This window comes from Anastrepha ludens, chromosome 2 (assembly GCF_028408465.1).
Source record: "Anastrepha ludens isolate Willacy chromosome 2, idAnaLude1.1, whole genome shotgun sequence".
Lineage (NCBI taxonomy): Eukaryota > Metazoa > Arthropoda > Insecta > Diptera > Tephritidae > Anastrepha > Anastrepha ludens.
Window position 1 is genome coordinate 184436752 of NC_071498.1, and position 18111 is coordinate 184454862.

The following is an 18111-nucleotide window of genomic DNA, read 5'->3' on the forward strand; positions in this document are numbered from 1 at the left end:
TAATTGATAAATAAACGCAATTTTATAAAGTTATAGGAAAATGTAAACGGAGTTAATTTTACTTACCAGTACCCAAAGGTACTATAGCGCAGGGGGGGCTTGAACATTCTGAATCCTGCCCTACATTGTCCAGGCATTGCAATACCCAGCCGATGGTGCCGTCACCGCCACATACCAAAATCTTGTAGTTAGCAATTTGCCGGAAAACATATAAACTAATATAAAACAAATTTTTTTCAACAAATTACTTAGTGGTTCGAGGAATGTATCAAGTTGTTCTCTTACCCCGGCAGTGGTCCACCATTATCCAAATCGAATACCTGGTAAGGATTGAGAAGTTTTCTGAAACTGGATATCAGTTCAAGACCTTGACAACCGCCTGATTTTACGTTAACAAACACTAGTAGTGGCCTCACATCTGGCGGGACCATGCTTGGTTCAATGTTTGGTAATAGCATAACCAGGAGTTTCTTATCTTCTATAATAGTTTCGCGTAAGTTATAGAAAGCTCGAACCTGCAAAAAATGAAATAAGAAATAATATGTATACTACATCTATATATAACACATGGGCTGAAAAGTCCTGGGCCTAACACATAGATGGCACTAGTTTTATTGCATTCACCTCTTTTTCAGTTAGTACTAACCTGAAAGAGACATGTTAAAATTTCATGATATTCTGCTCATTAGTTCGCGAGTTATTGTGCTAAGAGGGACGCTACTTTTGTTATTTTTAAAACAATGGAACTCGTGTTTTAATTTTACACTGCTTCTTGATGGAGAAAAATACCGTTCAAGCAAAGAAACTACTTGAAAAGTTTATGGGGACTCCCCTGCATCAGAAACAACAATAAGACGATGGTTTGCTGACTTCAAACGTGGTCGTAGAGACACCGATGATGCACAACACAGTGGACGTCCAAATGAGGCGGTAACACCAGAAAACATCAAGAAAATCCTCAAAATCGTTTTGAATGATAGAAAAGTGTAGTTGTGTGAGTTAGCTGACATCGTAAAGATATCAAAAGAACGTGTTGGCTTTATATTGTATGAACATTTGACTATGAGAAAGCTCTGTTCAAAGTCGGTGCCGCGTTTGCTCACTGTTGACCAACCTCACCCTGTCACAAATCAATCAAAAAATGGCAAAACTAAATGAATTGAACTTTGAGTTGCTTCTACATCCTCCCTATTCGCGAGATTTGGCTCCCAGCGACTACTGGCTGTTCGCAAATCTAAAAAACTGCTCGCCGGTAAGAAATTTCGCTCGAATGAAGAGATCGCTGAAACCGAGGCCTATTTTGAGGCAAAATATAAATCGTTCTACAAAAGTGGTATTGAAATGTTAGAGCATGTAGATTGCGTTGTTCATTGTGGAAATTACGTTGATGACTAAAGTTAATTTTGAGCAAAAAAAAATGTGTCGTTCTTTGTTAGGCCCGCAATTTTACAGCCGCGACTTAACAGACCAATTTAAATAGGTCACAATTAATAATTTAAAGTATTAGTTAAAAAACAAGGGAAGTCAATAAAGTAATGTGTATTACAACAATACTTCTTAATATAATCAAAATAAAGCTAATTCAATAACATGAAATATAAGCATTAATATATACTACTAATTCCCCAAAAAAGATGTCGCATATGTATGCATAAAAGATTTATGGAAAAAAATAAAATGGCATTTGTGTGAAGGATTAACGAACATGATTAAATTGCTTACCGCTTTTTGAGCATCTTCGAATGATAATACTACCGAACCGTATTCGTAGTAAATGGGTCCAATACTGGTAAATTTGTTGTCATCGGTAACATATTTATTCAAGGTTTGTTCGTAGTTACGTTGTGATAAGCCCGGTGGTAAATTTCCAACGAATAGCGCGATATTTGGACCGTGAGGATCCTGTTTATGTTGCATATAAAAACGCATCAATTCCATTTGCCTGATGGAATCTTTACCCAATTGTTTCATAATATCCCATGGGCGTTCATTCCACGATAGTATGCGCTCAGTTACCCCACGATCTAGCAATACTTCGGAACATCTATGCAAAAATTACACACACAATTCAGTTAGAATATCGGCCCACTGGTAGTACCAAACTTTTCGGGAGAGTTACCTATAATCTTGAATTTGATTATCTTGTAAGCCAAATCTATCTAGAGCATCGCGAATCAAATCCTTAATAATGGTAGTATTTTCAACAGGAACACTAACGAAAGGGTCTTCCAGGGAGCATTGCAATTTACCCGGATAGACACGTACGTATCCCTTGTCCTTATCGTGAAACCTGAGATATATAGCTGGTCTCTTGCCTTCCAGATGTGTCAAGTTTATGATGGGCGTCGGGTCCTGTAGTGGAGCGTCCTCCATGCCAGATGGAGCATACAAGTCAGTCATATAAAATGCCTATATAAATGTAAATAAATATTTGTTTTTAAGAAATATTAGGTACGTTGAGTTTCAATATTTTCAACAACTTACGCTTGGATCCCGGGTTATATGGAATGCACGCAGCGCTGTAGTTAATAGTTGTTCTAAGGTATATGTACGCGGCACAGTAATTACCCGATATAGCTGACGTCTGACTGAGTTATTGCCGTCAAAAACTTTGATCATTTCTGTTAAAAAAACCAAACCTGTAGTACATTTTCTTAAAGATATATTCTCAACACTATTTAATTCCTACCAATGTCCTTTTCCTCACTTTCTTTCTCCTTTTTGGTTTTATCCTTATCTGACTTCTCCGACTTGTGCGAAGTAGATTCGGGACGATAGTGTGAAGATGTGCCACTTCCCCCACTAACGGCACTAGCGTGCATTGCGTCGGTTTTGGTGACCGATTCTTCATCTTTGAAGCGTGGCGTGTCGCCGCTACTGAACTCCTCTGATATACTTCGTGCTATGTCGCGATGGATGTGAAAGTGTTTTATTCAAATCAGTTTATGTTTCTTTAAAAGAATGTTTTAAAACAAAGGCATAGACTCCATTCTAGTAGAATATATCTTAGTAAATGCAATAATAATCGTTTTACATACATTTCAACAATGTTAGTTGGTTTAGGTTTCTAATTACAATACTCGGACTTTACTATATACAAATATGTATACGAAAAGCTATTTTTAGTATTATTAGTAAAATTAGGTACTTCATTAATGTAGTTAGATCTCCTTTGAGGTAAGCTTGGATACTAAGCGGAGTTCACTTTGCTACATTTGGTCTAATCTCGATTGTATGATTATCAAAGTGAGTCCATTTGTATACGAGTACATGCCAACCTCTAAGGACAACTGAAAATTTTTTTTAATGAGTTACAACGAATGCGTACAAAATTATAGCTTTCCGTTATTGAAATAATATTAGTTTCATATAAAAAAAAAAACTATTTCAATATTTTATTCAAAAAGCAATGAAAACAGCACATACATTTTAACAACTACCGAAGCGTACTAAAATTTGTTTTTACATACATAGTAAATTCAAGTACTATGTAGTGAAGTCAGTAGTCATTAAAATTCTAGTTTAAAAAATATTTAGTTTAGAATGCTTCAATCCTTAAGAAATATAAAATTAATTTGTGAAGATAAAAAGCTCAATATATGTACAAGTTTGAATGTATGGGTCTAAAACGGACTTCATCGGTAGTTTATTTCACTTATCCTATCCAACTCCTCAGAGGTTAGCGAGGAAACTAAAATACAAGGACCAAATTCTAATAATTTGGCTAATAGAAAGTTCATTTTGTGGTCTATTACCAAATTTAGCGAGTTTCAAATTAGTTCACTACGTACTTGAATCATTCATTAGTTTACTAATTTTATCATAACAATGCCATAAAAGTTAATCGCAAATATGGAATAACTGCATTTTCCATTTTTAGGCTGTTTCCATTAAAGCCAAACTCGGGTTTGCTGGTCTTGCGTATGAGAGAGTTGTCAACCGCTTCCGCTGCGTGTCTGATGAAAATTGTGTTTAAAGTGTTTCATTCTTGTTTATGTACAGGGTTTGATTGAAAAGTAATGAGCCCTCCCGCGCGGAGCGTCTGCCAAGCGATTAACCGAATCGGCTGGTGGGGGAAAATGATCGTTGGACCTTCCACTAGAAACCGGTCCCAGTTCGCTGGCAACAGCGGTGCAGTCAACATCGCTCCGCGCGTGAAAGCTGTTTTAAAAGTGTGTTAGGATTTTGCAGTGGCGAAAATGCAGCGATCGCTGGAGCAACGTTACTCGATCAAATTTTGCATGAAGCTAAGCAAAACGAGTACCGAAACCATTGGGCTACTCAAGGAGGCTTACGGGGACCAATCTCTGTCCAGTGCCCAGGTAAAACGGTGGCACAAGTCGTTCAAGGAAGGCCGGGAGTACGTCGAAGACAAACAGCGATCTGCAAGGCCTTCGATGACGCAAACAGACGAAGACCTCTGCATTGGCCAAGATGGGGGTTCCGGTGCCTCCCCACCCTCCCTACAGCCCAGACCTGTCCCCTCCGGACTTCTTCTTGTTCCCGCGCCTGGAAAGAAAGATGAAGGGGAGGCGTTTCGACTTCATAGAGGCGATCCAAAAACTGTGACGGCCGAATTGAACTCGATTCCGGCGGATGAGTTTAAAAAATGTTTCCTGCAGCGGAAGGACCGTTACCAGCGATGTATTGACGCTAAAGGGTCCTATTTTGAAGAATATTAGTTGTATAAGCCAAAAGGTTTAATAAAACTGCTTAAAAAAATAAGGCTCATTACTTTTCAATCAAACCCTGTAGATCTAAATTTTATACGCCAACAGCCAACAAAATTGTCTCAATATTGACAAGCTGCAAAACATTGTTGCCATGTTTCAATAAGAATTTGGCCGGCGTTTGCCCTTAAACACGGTAGCGGCAGCAAACCAAAATTAAGCTGCGGTGGAAACGTTATATTATGCTTAAATTTTAATTCGAAAGAAAAGTAGGTACTGGTTGTAGGAACACTGACTGCCTCATATAGATATTAAGCTCGTTTAGATCGAATGGATTTTCTATCAATATCAAGTTTTGTTTACTAATGCCTGTGTTAGTATGCTGATAATGTATGTATAATCGATAATGGGTGAGATGTGCGATATGAATACTTAGTGGATTAATTTAAAAAGTGGCGAAAAAAGCGAAAGGAATGATATTGAAATTGCAGTGAATAGAATAGATTAAAGTATAAGTAATAGAACTAAAAATTATACGAATGCAAGACAAAAACAGAAAAAGTCACATAAATAAAATGAGCGCGTTACACCTAGCAAGAAATATTAGAATTGCGAACAATACGAGCGTTTGTGGATACTAATTTTATCCCTACAAAAGGCGGGCCGGGCGGCTTGCCAATTTTTATTTCTATGCATTGTTTGAGGGATCAAAATGTTAATATATATGTCCGAAAAAATTACAGTTTTGTGCAAAATTAATTAACTTAACTTTAATAATTACAATTTGTACATATAATTCAGAAAACAGTAAGGAATGCACTCGGTGTTAGGTTGGAAGCTGAATATTTTGTATTCCGATTCGGACCAGCCGACGAGATTTGAAATATTATATTACATGTGTATGTGTCATGCAGGTGCAACGCTTTAGGATTTTTTAATAATGCAACAGTGTACAATTAAATTAGTTGTTAAGTATAATAGATAATAGATACAAAAAGAAAACAAAATGAAATGATTATAAGTAAAATCACATACAAACGCAGATATAATATCACAGCAGTGATCGAAAAATCGACATTAAATCTTTTAATGATTTGGCGACAAGACCATTATTGAAAAACAGGATACATAAATCACCTCTGCGCTTGTAGTAACGTTGTTTCCGCCACCCCAGCGATAAGCACTGCATGCGTCGCAACAACCGCCCAAAGACGTGCTCTTCGTTATCACTAGTACGCGAACGACTGCGACTGCTGCCTCCGTCACTAATATCACCTCCTGCAGCGTCGTCGCTGGCACCACTATATGGCCGATCGTCCAAATACCGATGAAACGTTGCCGGACTGCTAGCTCCACTACTGCGCGTCTGGGTATGTGATTCTATTTCTATATGCCTTACTAAATCGTCATCGAAATCCTCTTCAAAATCTCCATCGTCATCGGTGCAGACTCGACGCATAAGGCCGCTCCCAACATCCTTCAATGTGAAATAGTCGTCGTTGTATGGCTGATAGTTACCGTCCTCGTCTTGTATTGTGATCTCTATACTTTGCCTCGTTGTATCTAAACTGCGAACACTTTTTGAAGTTTTGGTGTCTGTGGCACCCTGTTCACTGGAACGTTTTTTTGAACGGCGTCGGAAAAGACGCGTGTATTTTTTTTGACGTGCGTATTGCTTAACTCCGGGCTCTTGGAAGGATTTACTGCGACTTACGGCCGAAGGCTGCGCATTAAACCGATCCGTCGACAAGGGCGAATGCGAGGAGCAATCGCTGGAGTTGGGCGAACAGCTGAGAGACCCGCCTGTGGCTGGGGTACCCTTGAACGGGTTGAGGTTGTGGGTTTTCGATTTCAATAAAGTAACAGTCTTAGAGGATTTTCCATGCCAGCCTCTTTTGCTACTTTTCTGAGTTGCTGGCGCATGCGTAACCAATGTATCCGTCTCAACAATTGGTCGCACTTCAGGATTACTTACTGCTAATGGCACGTTTTGAGCATGTTTGCGTTTATCACTTAATTTATAACGATTCTCTATCGATGCATTACTATTACTACTATTAAAGCTTAAATTACTAATTAGATTCATACTGGAGTCATTGTCAATATCGTCGGTAGTCGTAAGGTTGCCGCCTGTATCAGAAGTTTCACAGAGATTTTTTCGTTGTCGTTCTATGCCAGACTTCGCTACAGCTTCTACACTGTCGCCAGTAACACCACCGGCACTAAGATTTTTACCTATTGGTGATTGGTCACCAGCGTCGGTCAAATCTTGCTCGTGCAACATAACATCACAGCGGTCATATTCGTCGCTTATGTCACCGCCGCTAATATCACACACACCTACATCCTCTTCTTCGTCGTCAGTGTTTGAGGAAAGGTGCTTACGCGGGATTGGCTGCACACGCCGTAAAAAGTTTGTATATAGCAGATGTAGCGAAGAAGGTGTGGAAGGCGACTTCTCTATACTACAACCTAATTTCTGACTCCATGTTGCCGCGCTGGTTATCTGCATAACGCTGTCCTCATTTAAATCGTGGCAGACGGATATATCCGAGTGCTTGCACTGTTCATCACCATCTTCATTTTCTGAATTGGGAGAAGTTTGATCATCCACTAAGTGTGGAAAGTGCGAGAATTGTGAATAAAGAGTTGGTAGAGGTAAAGGCGATGTTGGAGCCGTTGATATCGATGAGGGCGTAATGGACCGAGGGGAAGATGAAAGTAGAAAATTTTGTTTTGATATCTCTCGTCGTTGTCTTTCAATAAATAAAATCTCTCTTAAACTTAATTCAGGAGTATTATTTGCCTCCTCAATTGATTTTGCTGTATTGCCTTCATTAGCGGCCATGCTGTTTACGGAAGTGTTGCTCGCATGGCAATCTATTGTTCTCAGATCAGCTATAGTTTTGACACGATTTTTGAAATTAACGAAAAAGAGAAAATGAATTCAAAATAGGAGAAATAAATATGTAAATAACGAAAATAGCGAAAGTGTTTCGTTTTCACATAAAATAGAGGGAAGAAAACCATATGTATGTATTTGTGCAATAGAGGTCAGTAAAACAGAGAAATGTCATATATGTATGTCCATTACAATATATATTTATGTGCATGACTGTATGTACATATGTAGATGCATACTCCCCATATAATATTAAATAGGGTGGTCCATTCGGCGTTTGGAATTTCAACTATGGATGCTTTTTTTGTTTTACTTTTACAGCTAAAATAACATTTGTGATGTGTCAGAAACTTAGTTTATGATTTGAAATTTATAAAATATTAGCTTGGAAAAAGAGAAATCCATTATTTTACGTTAGATGGCTGTAGTGCTCGATATCTGGTAAAGTTTTCATTTCACACTACACAAATTTTTTTGCTGTTTTTTGGCTTGTTCCATTCAGTTGTGATCAACAGGGTGTTAACAATGGAATTCAACAAAGAGAAAATCCGGTACGTTTTAGAGTTTTTCTTTGATAAAGCGAAAATGCAAGCCCGGTCGCTGAAATTGGAAATGGTGTTTACGGTGCCGATACTGTAACAGCTAATTACTGCAATTTTGGTTTCGCTGTAAAATCACAGAAATAATCGCAGTATCGCCTAGGAGCTAAAGATCGCCCGTAAACCACTTGCTTGAAACTACGGCGCATGCTTACAAGCAGAATAGTTGCATTTGTCACGGAAAAGTTCATGCATAAGTAACGAGTGACTGTTTGGTACAGATTTTATGGGGCGGTATCCCTTTAACATTTTTTACCAAAGTAAACAACAAGCCGCCATTACAATCAATAGCGAGCGTTGCAACGCCATTTTTGTTTACCCAAATTGAGGAAATGTATACATAATGTTTGACGATTCAAGTACAATTCAAGAGTGGAAACATGACATCGAATTTGCTATTGCTGAGATAAGCGCTTAAAAATTGATTTAAATTTCGAATAGTAGACGGACCACCCGGTATAATAGTATAGTAGTGCATATATCCTGAACAGGCTGAGGGCGAACTTTGAGGTTTTTTTTTCCAGCATACAAAGGTACCAACAGTTTCATGAGCTACCGTGTGCCGTATCGTTATACCGTTTTGCTCTTTCTCTACGAGAACTCAGCGCGTACATACTTAGGTAATGGGTTTGCATGTTAATGATTCAAAATATTGCTGGGATATGAAGAATATTGAAGTGCGTGTAAAGCACACAATGCCGTGAGTTAAAGACTTTAACTAAATAAAAGTTTTATTGCAATAAATTCATCTGTACCCAAACACATATATAAAAGTGTTTAAAAAGTTTGATAAAGGAACTACTTTCCCTCGCGGATTATATAGGTACCTATAATTATTGTTAGTTCATATCAATTTAAGGTTAATCACTGTGCGGAAAGCTGATACATCATAGATTATAGGTATAATTTAAGTAGAGAACGACCGAACTTCGGCTTCGGCCATGTACGGCCACAAAATTTCAGTTCGGTTTCGGTTCGGCGTCGACCAAAAAATATCCGAAGTTTGGCCGAACACTTCTGTAACTTTTATTTTATAAACTTCTAATTTTTGTAACATTATTGGCATCGTGACCCATATTTTTCTTAAATTGCCAGGTGAAAATGCCGATAAGCTATTAGTATCAAATTATTAATATGATACATGCGCACATGTTAAAGTATTTTTTATATTTACAACCCACATGTAAGAATGTTGTATGAGCTGAATTTAATTAGGTTGATGCGCAGTTTGACCAATCAATTTTAAAATTTATCAGACTATTACCTGTTTGTTTTTTCATTGATAAAAATACTGGGTTTATTAAAAATCATTGCTGTTTATTACTTGAGCCCTTCGAATGTTCGGTTCGGTTCCGCCTTAAAAATCTCTATATATTTGACTTCTCTAATTTGAATTAATAGAAAAAATGCGATGCTTTTGAAAGTTTGTAGATGCTGAACTATTGCAGATTAAATACAATACCAAAGCATAACAAATGGTGTACATATGTATATTTAATTTGATTAAAAAATGCATTTAAAGAAAAGAAAAATTAATAAATTTATTGTAAAGATAACGGTAAGCTGATGGGTAGAGAATAATAGTATATGAAGCATGTGAGGAGGAGTATGTATGTATGTGCACGTACTCGTGCTGAGTATGAAATATGGAATGTACGTACTTGCGTAGAGTAGAAAATAAATTTATTTGTGTGTTTTAAACTGATGAACGTTGCGAAGGGTTAGAATTTTTGTAGCAAAAAATTCATGGCTAGGGAGGGACTTTCAAGTCATATAAAGTATAATTACGTATAAAGAATGTTGAGTTTAACTGATTTTTCTCTCGTTGGGCTTAGTGTGAGTGACATTTAGATGATTAGCTATGCACTGAATTACGTCAAGTTTTTCTCATAACAACAAAAACACAACAACTATTTCTCTTAGTTCTTAATTTTTCATTCTAGCAGCTAAATATTTGAAACAACATTCATTATATTAACTGATTCTCTAATGTTTTGAATTGCGCAAATTTTTGAGTTGTAGATAAAAGTTTGCTTAAGAGAAATTTATTTTAGCCAGAAATGTTAACTATCATTATAATTTGCCAAACTTAGGGCCATTTTCTCAATGTACTGTATTAAGCGCTGAGTCAGAACCTAATCGTTAGATGGCTAAAAAGCTGCCGGCAACTGCCAGCCAGAACAAAAATTGACACCTGGTGCCACATGAAAAAATCAATATTTTATGGCATCGTTTTGGAAGTTTACAAAGACTATATTTCAAATAATGGTGTATTTGGGCGCGAATTCATCTTCCAAAGTATTTGCACCATAAATCGATACTCCTTCATTTTGAGTATAACTGCTCAAAACCGAATAACATGTTTCTCAACGAAACTGATTGGGAGTTTTGGGCTACTTTGGCAATCCCACCCTTTTTTGACGGACTCTTTAAAACGAGTCGAGATGAGTAATAAATCACCATAGTTTAATTCAAAACTATCTAATTTAAGAAATCGAACAATTAGGAAAGAATTTTGCCTTTTGTTTAAGCATTACATCTTGCTGTGGATTCGAAACTTAGTTCCTAATCCTAGTTCTAGCCTCTAATAAAAAAAATAAATGCATATAAAAACCATGCCCAATCAGATGTAACTAAGCAGAATTCTGAAAAACCTTTGACAAAGTTGAACATTCCTTACTTTTATAGAAGCTCAACCCTTATGGATTCAGGGTAAAACTCTTAGAATCCTTCGCCAGCTTTTAACAGCTTCGCCTTTTGAGTAACAGAAAATTATTTGTGAAGATCGATTCTATTGTACCTAAGACCTTAGTTATTTCGAATACGCCGAGTATTCCGTAAGGAACTCATTGGCCTATTGCTGTTTATTATTTTTATCAATATTTTACCAAATCATTTTAAGTTTGACAATTGTCTAATGTTTGCAGATGATGTAAAACTCCTACTTGAGGTACCCAACCTATCTTCGTCAATAATCTCCAGTCAGATATGTATACTTTTGAGAATTGGTGCACAACGAACCATTTATATCTCAATATAAAAAAATGTTTTATGGTAACCTTTACCAGATAGCCAAACTTTTATTTATTTAATTACAAATTAAACCACTGCCTACTAAATCTGGTTGTCCTCAAACATTGAAGCCTCTTTATTTTGCCTTGGTGTGAAGCCGTCTCAAATATTGTCCGTCCATTTCAAAAAAATTGGGAGATCACAAAAAATATCCACCAAATTTCCTTGGAATAGATTGGCTGGCCAAAGATCCTCCCATTATATCGGCAGTCGAAAATTTCTTTGGCTACAGTCATTTTCTGAAGAAGAATTTACTTAACTGTAAAAAGTTGAGCAATCTTTTGCAAGCTCAAATCTCGTTCTTTCAACTAACAAATCCAATTATTTCCGATTGTGCCCCGATAATTACAATATTATAGATTTCAATGTTAATATTGAAAAATTTATACTTAATCTTTTTGTAACAATTAACTAATTGGATTAGTCTGTAAGATATCCCTCTGCAAATTGAAAATAAGTAAATAAATAGAAACGTAAGATGTCGCCTAACAACACTAGAAGATTTTATTCTATCGGCTGGTGGTATCAACCATTTGAAAAAAAAAAAAGCACAGTTGGCACATATAAACACTTAAACACTTAAACTAATGGCATTAATTACAAGGTGGCGCAAAATTAATCACCCTATCCGAAGATTTACTCGTATAAGTTTTGCAAATTGCGTCAATCATATTTGACATTTGTGAACTAGACAGCTGCAATATACAAAGGAAAACAATGGTCTAAATAAAAATTTCTATCACTCAAAATCATTTTTTTTATTTAGTAAAAAAGTTATTCAAAAATATAAAGCTAAATCCGCATAAGCGGTTATCGCGCCAATCAAGAAGAAGTGAATTGGAGTTTTAATGCGAATTATATTCTAAAATATTTGCAGTGATCGAACTAACCCGTTGCTAGCTAACCAGACGTTGCTGAAAATGAAATTATAGCTTCAATTCATATTCGGTTAAGTTGCCACTGGTTGTATACAATATTAACAGGACATTGAGAAAACGGCTATAAGCAAATTGTTGAAATGTAATTTTGTCATGTAGAAATATAATAGCATTTATAATTCAAACCAAACATTTACTAAATGATGTTGTGGGTTTACTTTTTTCAAAACTCGTACAAAATAATGAGACAGTTCACAATTAAGTACAATTCGCCTGACCTCGTAGCATTTGCGAATTAGCATGGCAACTCAAGAACATATTGTATATATTTGCCATCATAATATCATTTAATTTGCCCTAATATAATGTTTGTGGAAAAATTTCGGATTTAAATTATTCCTGTACTCCCATATTTTTATGTGAAAATAACGTTTACGGTCTCAGAAACGTTAGAAGTTATTCCTCATAGAAATCTGTCGCACGACTGTGTTTGTATATCACTATAAAATCTATGATTATTTCGCTTCAAATATTGTGTCGTACCCTCGAGAGTATAAATAATAAAATATGTTGATTGAACTTTAATATTCTCATTTTACCTCTCCTTTGGTTTATTCATAAGTCACAGAGAAAGTATTTAAAAAAATTGTGTATCCTAATTGAGAAATAAAGGGTCTTTCAAAAGCGACCCTAGATGCCAGTAGTGAATAATTCCTAAACAGTTAACTTATTTTATGTCATCTTTGACATTTGCCATGTACAATTTTACACGATAGAACGCGTTAAAATGATTGAAACTTATTATGAAAATGGCCGATCTTTAAGAAAAGCATATCGCAAAATTAGTCATTTTTGTACGGAAATAGTCGTCCGAATGAATCGACAATTCAGGCGTTGGTGAAAAAATTTCAAGAAATTGGTTCTGTCGAGGATGAAAAAGGACCGGCAGACTAAAAATTGGAAGTTCTGTTGAGAATATTGCTGCCGTAGCGACGAGTGTTGCTGAACAACCTTCAACATCGATATCTCGATGCTCTCAACAATTAAAATTAAATGATGTAAGTTTTCATATATTCACTTGTTCGATATTTTGATTTCTTCCAATATTCTTTACAAAACAGATGAGTGCGGAAAAGTATATACAATGCGTATCTAAACACACTTGTGTTCACATACATAAGTAAGCCCTTTAACTTTTTACGATATTCCAAATATTTTTTATGATAAATTTGTTCGTTAATCTTATGTATAAAAATTAATGTTTGCAACTTATCAACTTCGTCAACTTATTGCTTGCAATCGCTGGAAGGATATATGTAGGCAGAGTAAAATGAATTAAATTCGCAGAGATGTATAAAATATCAATGCAATATTAACGCGAAAAATTATTGATATTGGTAAATGGGGCGTGGCAACTCATCGTGGGGTAGCTCATCGGCCTTGCAATTCCCTTTATTTCCAAATATTTAACAAAGTTCAAAAATTAACATCAAAACTTTAAACTTTTCAATCACAATCTTTAGGGGGCTCTTCTTATAGTCCATTCTATTTCAGTTTAAAGAAGTGTAAAGTTGAAGCCGCGCAATAATCGCGTTGATTTTTGATAATTTTTTGAGCACTCGTTGTTGAGCATTTCTTCCAAGCAAACGACTTCCGAATGTGCGTTTTATATGGACGAAAATTCTCAATTATATGGATTATATTTTTATAAAAAATTAGCGAATGCAAAATATTGCGTGCACTGTAAAACGATAAAGTGACTTAATTATGTGAGCATAAGTGTATATGTAGCTTTGTTGAAATAAAGTTAGAAATTAAGTATTTAAGTACACAATGGACGCACATGTAACTTGCAAAAACAAAGTGTGCTGATCTTTGTCGGTAAAGATTTGAATCTTTTGCATAAAACTTCTAATTACATGATACAAATCTGCAAAATTTACCTACAACTCATTTTATTGTGCTCAATGTTATATGTATACCCGTATGTATGTAGATAATATAGTACTATGTATGTATGTAAATACTTACGGCATGAATAATCTCGCACTAAAACGGTTTTAGACTTTACTTGTACGCCAATGATAGCTTCAATTGGCACCTCGGTGCGTGGTATAGAGACCGAATGTGGAGGTAAATAGATGGGTTGGAGCACACCAAAACTACATTCGGTCGGCAGGTACATGCGACATCCTCCATGCGTTGTCATGCCACACCATTCGCAGCGATAGCCTTTATAATATGTATGTACACAGTTATTTATTACAGTTTTCATTTAATTTTTTAGCTTTATATGTAAATGAATTCACCAAACACTATATTGCAGATTTATCTTTACCTGTCAGGCATTCCGATGACCAGCACGTTTTCTTGCAGTAGGCGCATTTAGACGTCGGTGGCAGATTGCCCTCTCGCCAATGATGCTTTTTAGGTGTACCAAGTAGAAAAATTTAATTAAAAAATTAATTAAGTATGGAGACCACATTTTCGGCTATATCGGAGGCTAAATATCCTTAATTAAATCCCATTAAAACCCTTTCCATTACGATATTCGCTCCCGGCAGGCAATGGCAAACCTTCGAATGAATTTCTCTTATGAAAAAGTTATTCATAAAAAACTTTCTGCCGTTCGGAGTCGGCATAAAACTATAGGTTCCTCCACTTATGGAACAACATCAGGACGCACACCACAAATTGGTGGAGGAACGCGGCCAAACACCCAACACCTAAACCTCTTTCTCAATAGTTACATATATTTTATTGAGAAGGCGATAGATATGGTAGGCTATTTTTTTCATATTTTTCTAAAGTGAAAATATCGTGCGAAAACGCACATTTTTCGTTTTCAGAATGAAAAGGAGTTGAACTTCGAGATTACGAGTAATATTGTTTTTGTATTGTTAATATTGACAACAGAGAAGGTATGGATTTCGATCCAACGATGCTCGCCATGCCTATTGATTCCAGACCATCAACTTGAAACAAGATACTGTGTTGTGCTGCCAGAGGCTCAATTGTGGTCACACTTTGAAAATGAGCCCGGCAAACATTGTTTTCGCATTTTCCCTTCTGCAGCCATCAAAAGCACGGTTAACAAACGGGTTACTTTAACAGATGGACAAAAGTGATGTTACCTGTTATGTACGACCGACTGTTGCAGATCCTCCTGTCATTAAGCAGAAGGGACTGTAGGCAGCTGGTTGGACTGATGATGGGCCACTTTCTATGGGCGAAGCACATGGAAAAGGTAGGTATCTCAGACAGTGTACTCTGCCCAGCGTGTGAGCATGTGGAGAGGCGGATGAGACGGCGTCTGCCCGGCCTTCGCTCGAATAAGGCCTAAGGCCTTTGGCATTGATGTGGCATTTGATGAAGCGACCTCCTTGGCTCCGTGGCACTACAAGATCTACTCAGATTTCTTCGGAGCTCAGGTAGATTTAAAGAAAATTAAAAGGGGACCCGAGTGCAGTACAATGGATTAAATATTGTCTGAGACTTTTCACATTTAAAAAAGATGGAACTGTTCAATTATTTTGGATGAATACAGTTTAGCTTTTACATCTCGATCTAAATCGAGTGGCAATAGAGTTTTGAGAATAACTCAATTTTAGTCTCATAACTTGAATTTCTCTAACTCGAATAAGAATTCTTTTCACATGCTTTTCTAAGTTGAATTATTTAGAGGAAATTCCAAATTATATACGAGTAGTTGTTTTATTTTTTTTCAGTGAGGCTCTTATTTGGAGAAGTGCTTTTGTAAGCGAATGCTGTTTTTCTTTTTACGGTCCTCCTTTTGGTAATGTTTACAAAACTGAGCAGGTTCGTATTTGAGCAGACTGGAATATGGGGGAAATTAGTCACCAACCTTCCAATGATGATGTGAGGGATTGCTTCAGAAGTTTGAATTTATATTTGAAAACGAAACACACTATCTCTGTTGAACAAATTATACTCTCTTTTTACAGAAAATTCCAAAGTGAAAGCAGGTTTTCAGTCGCTAATTTTTAGTAATTTTAATTCATTGTAACTTTTAAAAATTTATATAGAACTTGAATAAAAGTGTTGAAATAAGATGTGTATTACATAATTGAAGTTGCTTAAAAAATAATATTCTATTACTCGAAGTCTCCGTAAGTCGAACATTTTCATTGGATAATGGTGATTCCAGTTATAGAAGTTTGACGGTACAAGTATATTAAAAAATATTAATTATTAATGAGAACTATGATTTTTTTTTGTTGGTCCGATCCCGACTATTCCATCGACTCAAAGAGATTTTGAATAGTTTTGTTCATACAAGGGGACAGAAAGATGGAATGACCCCACATAAAATTCGTTCATTACTCTATTTAGGATTGGGTCCGATTCGAAGTTACAAACACCGAGCACATTTTATAATGTTAACGTACCTGTGGGTAAAGAGTAAGGTCAATTTGGTTGTAAAATGAAAAATCTTTATTTATTCTTGTAAATCAATTTCATCCCCGTCAGAATAGTCCCCTCTCGATGAAATACACTTATGCCAACGATTTTTCCAGTCCCCGAAACATGGCAAATAGTCCATTTCCGGTATAGCCATCAGCACCTTCTTCGATTCAGCTTTTATCTCCTCAATCGACCCGAGACGCGTTCCCCGGAGTGGTCTCTTGAGTTTTGGGAATGGCCAGAGATCACACGGAGCCAAATCAGGCGAATACGGTGGTTGCGGAACAATATGCGGGGAATTTTTGGCGAAATGGTCACGAAGAACGAGTGCAGTGTGAGACGGTGCATTATCGTGATGCAAAAACCAAGAGTTGTTGGCCCATAATTCTGGTCTTTTTAGACGAATTGCTTCACATAAACGACGCATAACGCTCAAGTAGTATTCCTTATTAACAGTTTGGCCAGGTGGAAGGAATTCATAGTGCACCACACCACGAAAATCGAAAAAAACTGTCATCATGACCATTATTTTTGAACGACTTTGACGTGCTCTTTTCGGTCTGGCCTCGCCTTTAGCACGATATTCGCTTGATTGGTCGGTTGTTTCAGGGTTGTAAGCATAAATCCAAGTCCCAAGTCTGCTTTTGAGCTTGTCCTGATAGTCTGAGAGCATTGTTTCACACACATCAACGCGACGATTTTTCTCCAAGAAATTGAGAGTTTTCGGTACCAAACGAGATTTGACTTTTCGTAGGCCCAAGTGTCTTTCAAAATGGTTTTCACAGATCCTTCTGATATTCCGATCATATCTGTAAGGCCTTTAACAATCAACTGACGATTTTTGAGCACTAACTCCTTCACTTTATTGACGTGTTGGTCATCTGCTGACGTCGATGGTCGTCCGGAGCGCTCCAAGTCATCAACACGTTCTCGACCCTCTTTGAAATCTTTGTACTACTTATAAACATTTTTCTGCGACATGGTCGAATCACCAAATGCCTTCTGCAACATGCAAAACGTTTCCGCAGCCGAAATTTCATTCCGCAAACAAAATTTGATGGCACTTCTCTGCTTAATCAAATCAGACATTGTAAAAATCTAAAAATGCACTCTCGGTCGTTTGGTAAACACAAGCGTAAATATATTACTGATAATGACATTCACATGAAAGTTGGCCCAGATGTTATTAACAGTGCTGCCAACTCATGAAAAAAATAACTAGAGCGAAATTTTAATCCCGCGAAGTTTGACAAATAAATTCACCTTACTTTTTACCCACAGTATAACTTAAAATCAACACTTACCTGATGTTTCACGCTCTGTAGTTCTTTGCCGGGTACATACGTCGCATTCTCCGTGCAATCAGGCACAGCAAAATCTTGGCACTCAAGATGAGCGAAATATTCGCAAACTACGAAGAGAGTTTGAAAAAACAAACCAGTGTTGGTGTGAAATAATACTTGGACCTTGAAAGTTGAGCTATGGAAGTCTGACTTAAATTATGTAGCATCTTTTGATATCATATTTAATTTAAAATGGTTTTTTTTTAAATCATACAAAACATA

At 36.6% G+C, this 18111-nt stretch overlaps 1 protein-coding gene across 6 annotated transcripts in view; it reads right to left on the reverse strand.

The window, feature by feature from the left end:
- Window positions 1–18111, reverse strand: part of LOC128856105 (diacylglycerol kinase theta) — a 50832-nt gene that overhangs the window by 15049 nt on the left and 17672 nt on the right. For 5 of the 6 annotated variants that reach the window (XM_054091491.1, XM_054091495.1, XM_054091492.1 and 2 more), the window contains exons 5-14: window positions 17851–17957; window positions 14460–14544; window positions 14153–14353; window positions 5808–7568; window positions 2690–2902; window positions 2485–2621; window positions 2120–2409; window positions 1723–2044; window positions 286–515; window positions 67–215 (exon numbers count right to left, since the gene is read on the reverse strand). In XM_054091491.1, coding sequence (XP_053947466.1) covers window positions 67–215; window positions 286–515; window positions 1723–2044; window positions 2120–2409; window positions 2485–2621; window positions 2690–2902; window positions 5808–7568; window positions 14153–14353; window positions 14460–14544; window positions 17851–17957 — 3495 coding nt within the window. The remainder of the gene's footprint in view (window positions 1–66; window positions 216–285; window positions 516–1722; window positions 2045–2119; window positions 2410–2484; window positions 2622–2689; window positions 2903–5807; window positions 7569–14152; window positions 14354–14459; window positions 14545–17850; window positions 17958–18111) is intronic. The other variant, XM_054091493.1, reaches the window with a different exon arrangement.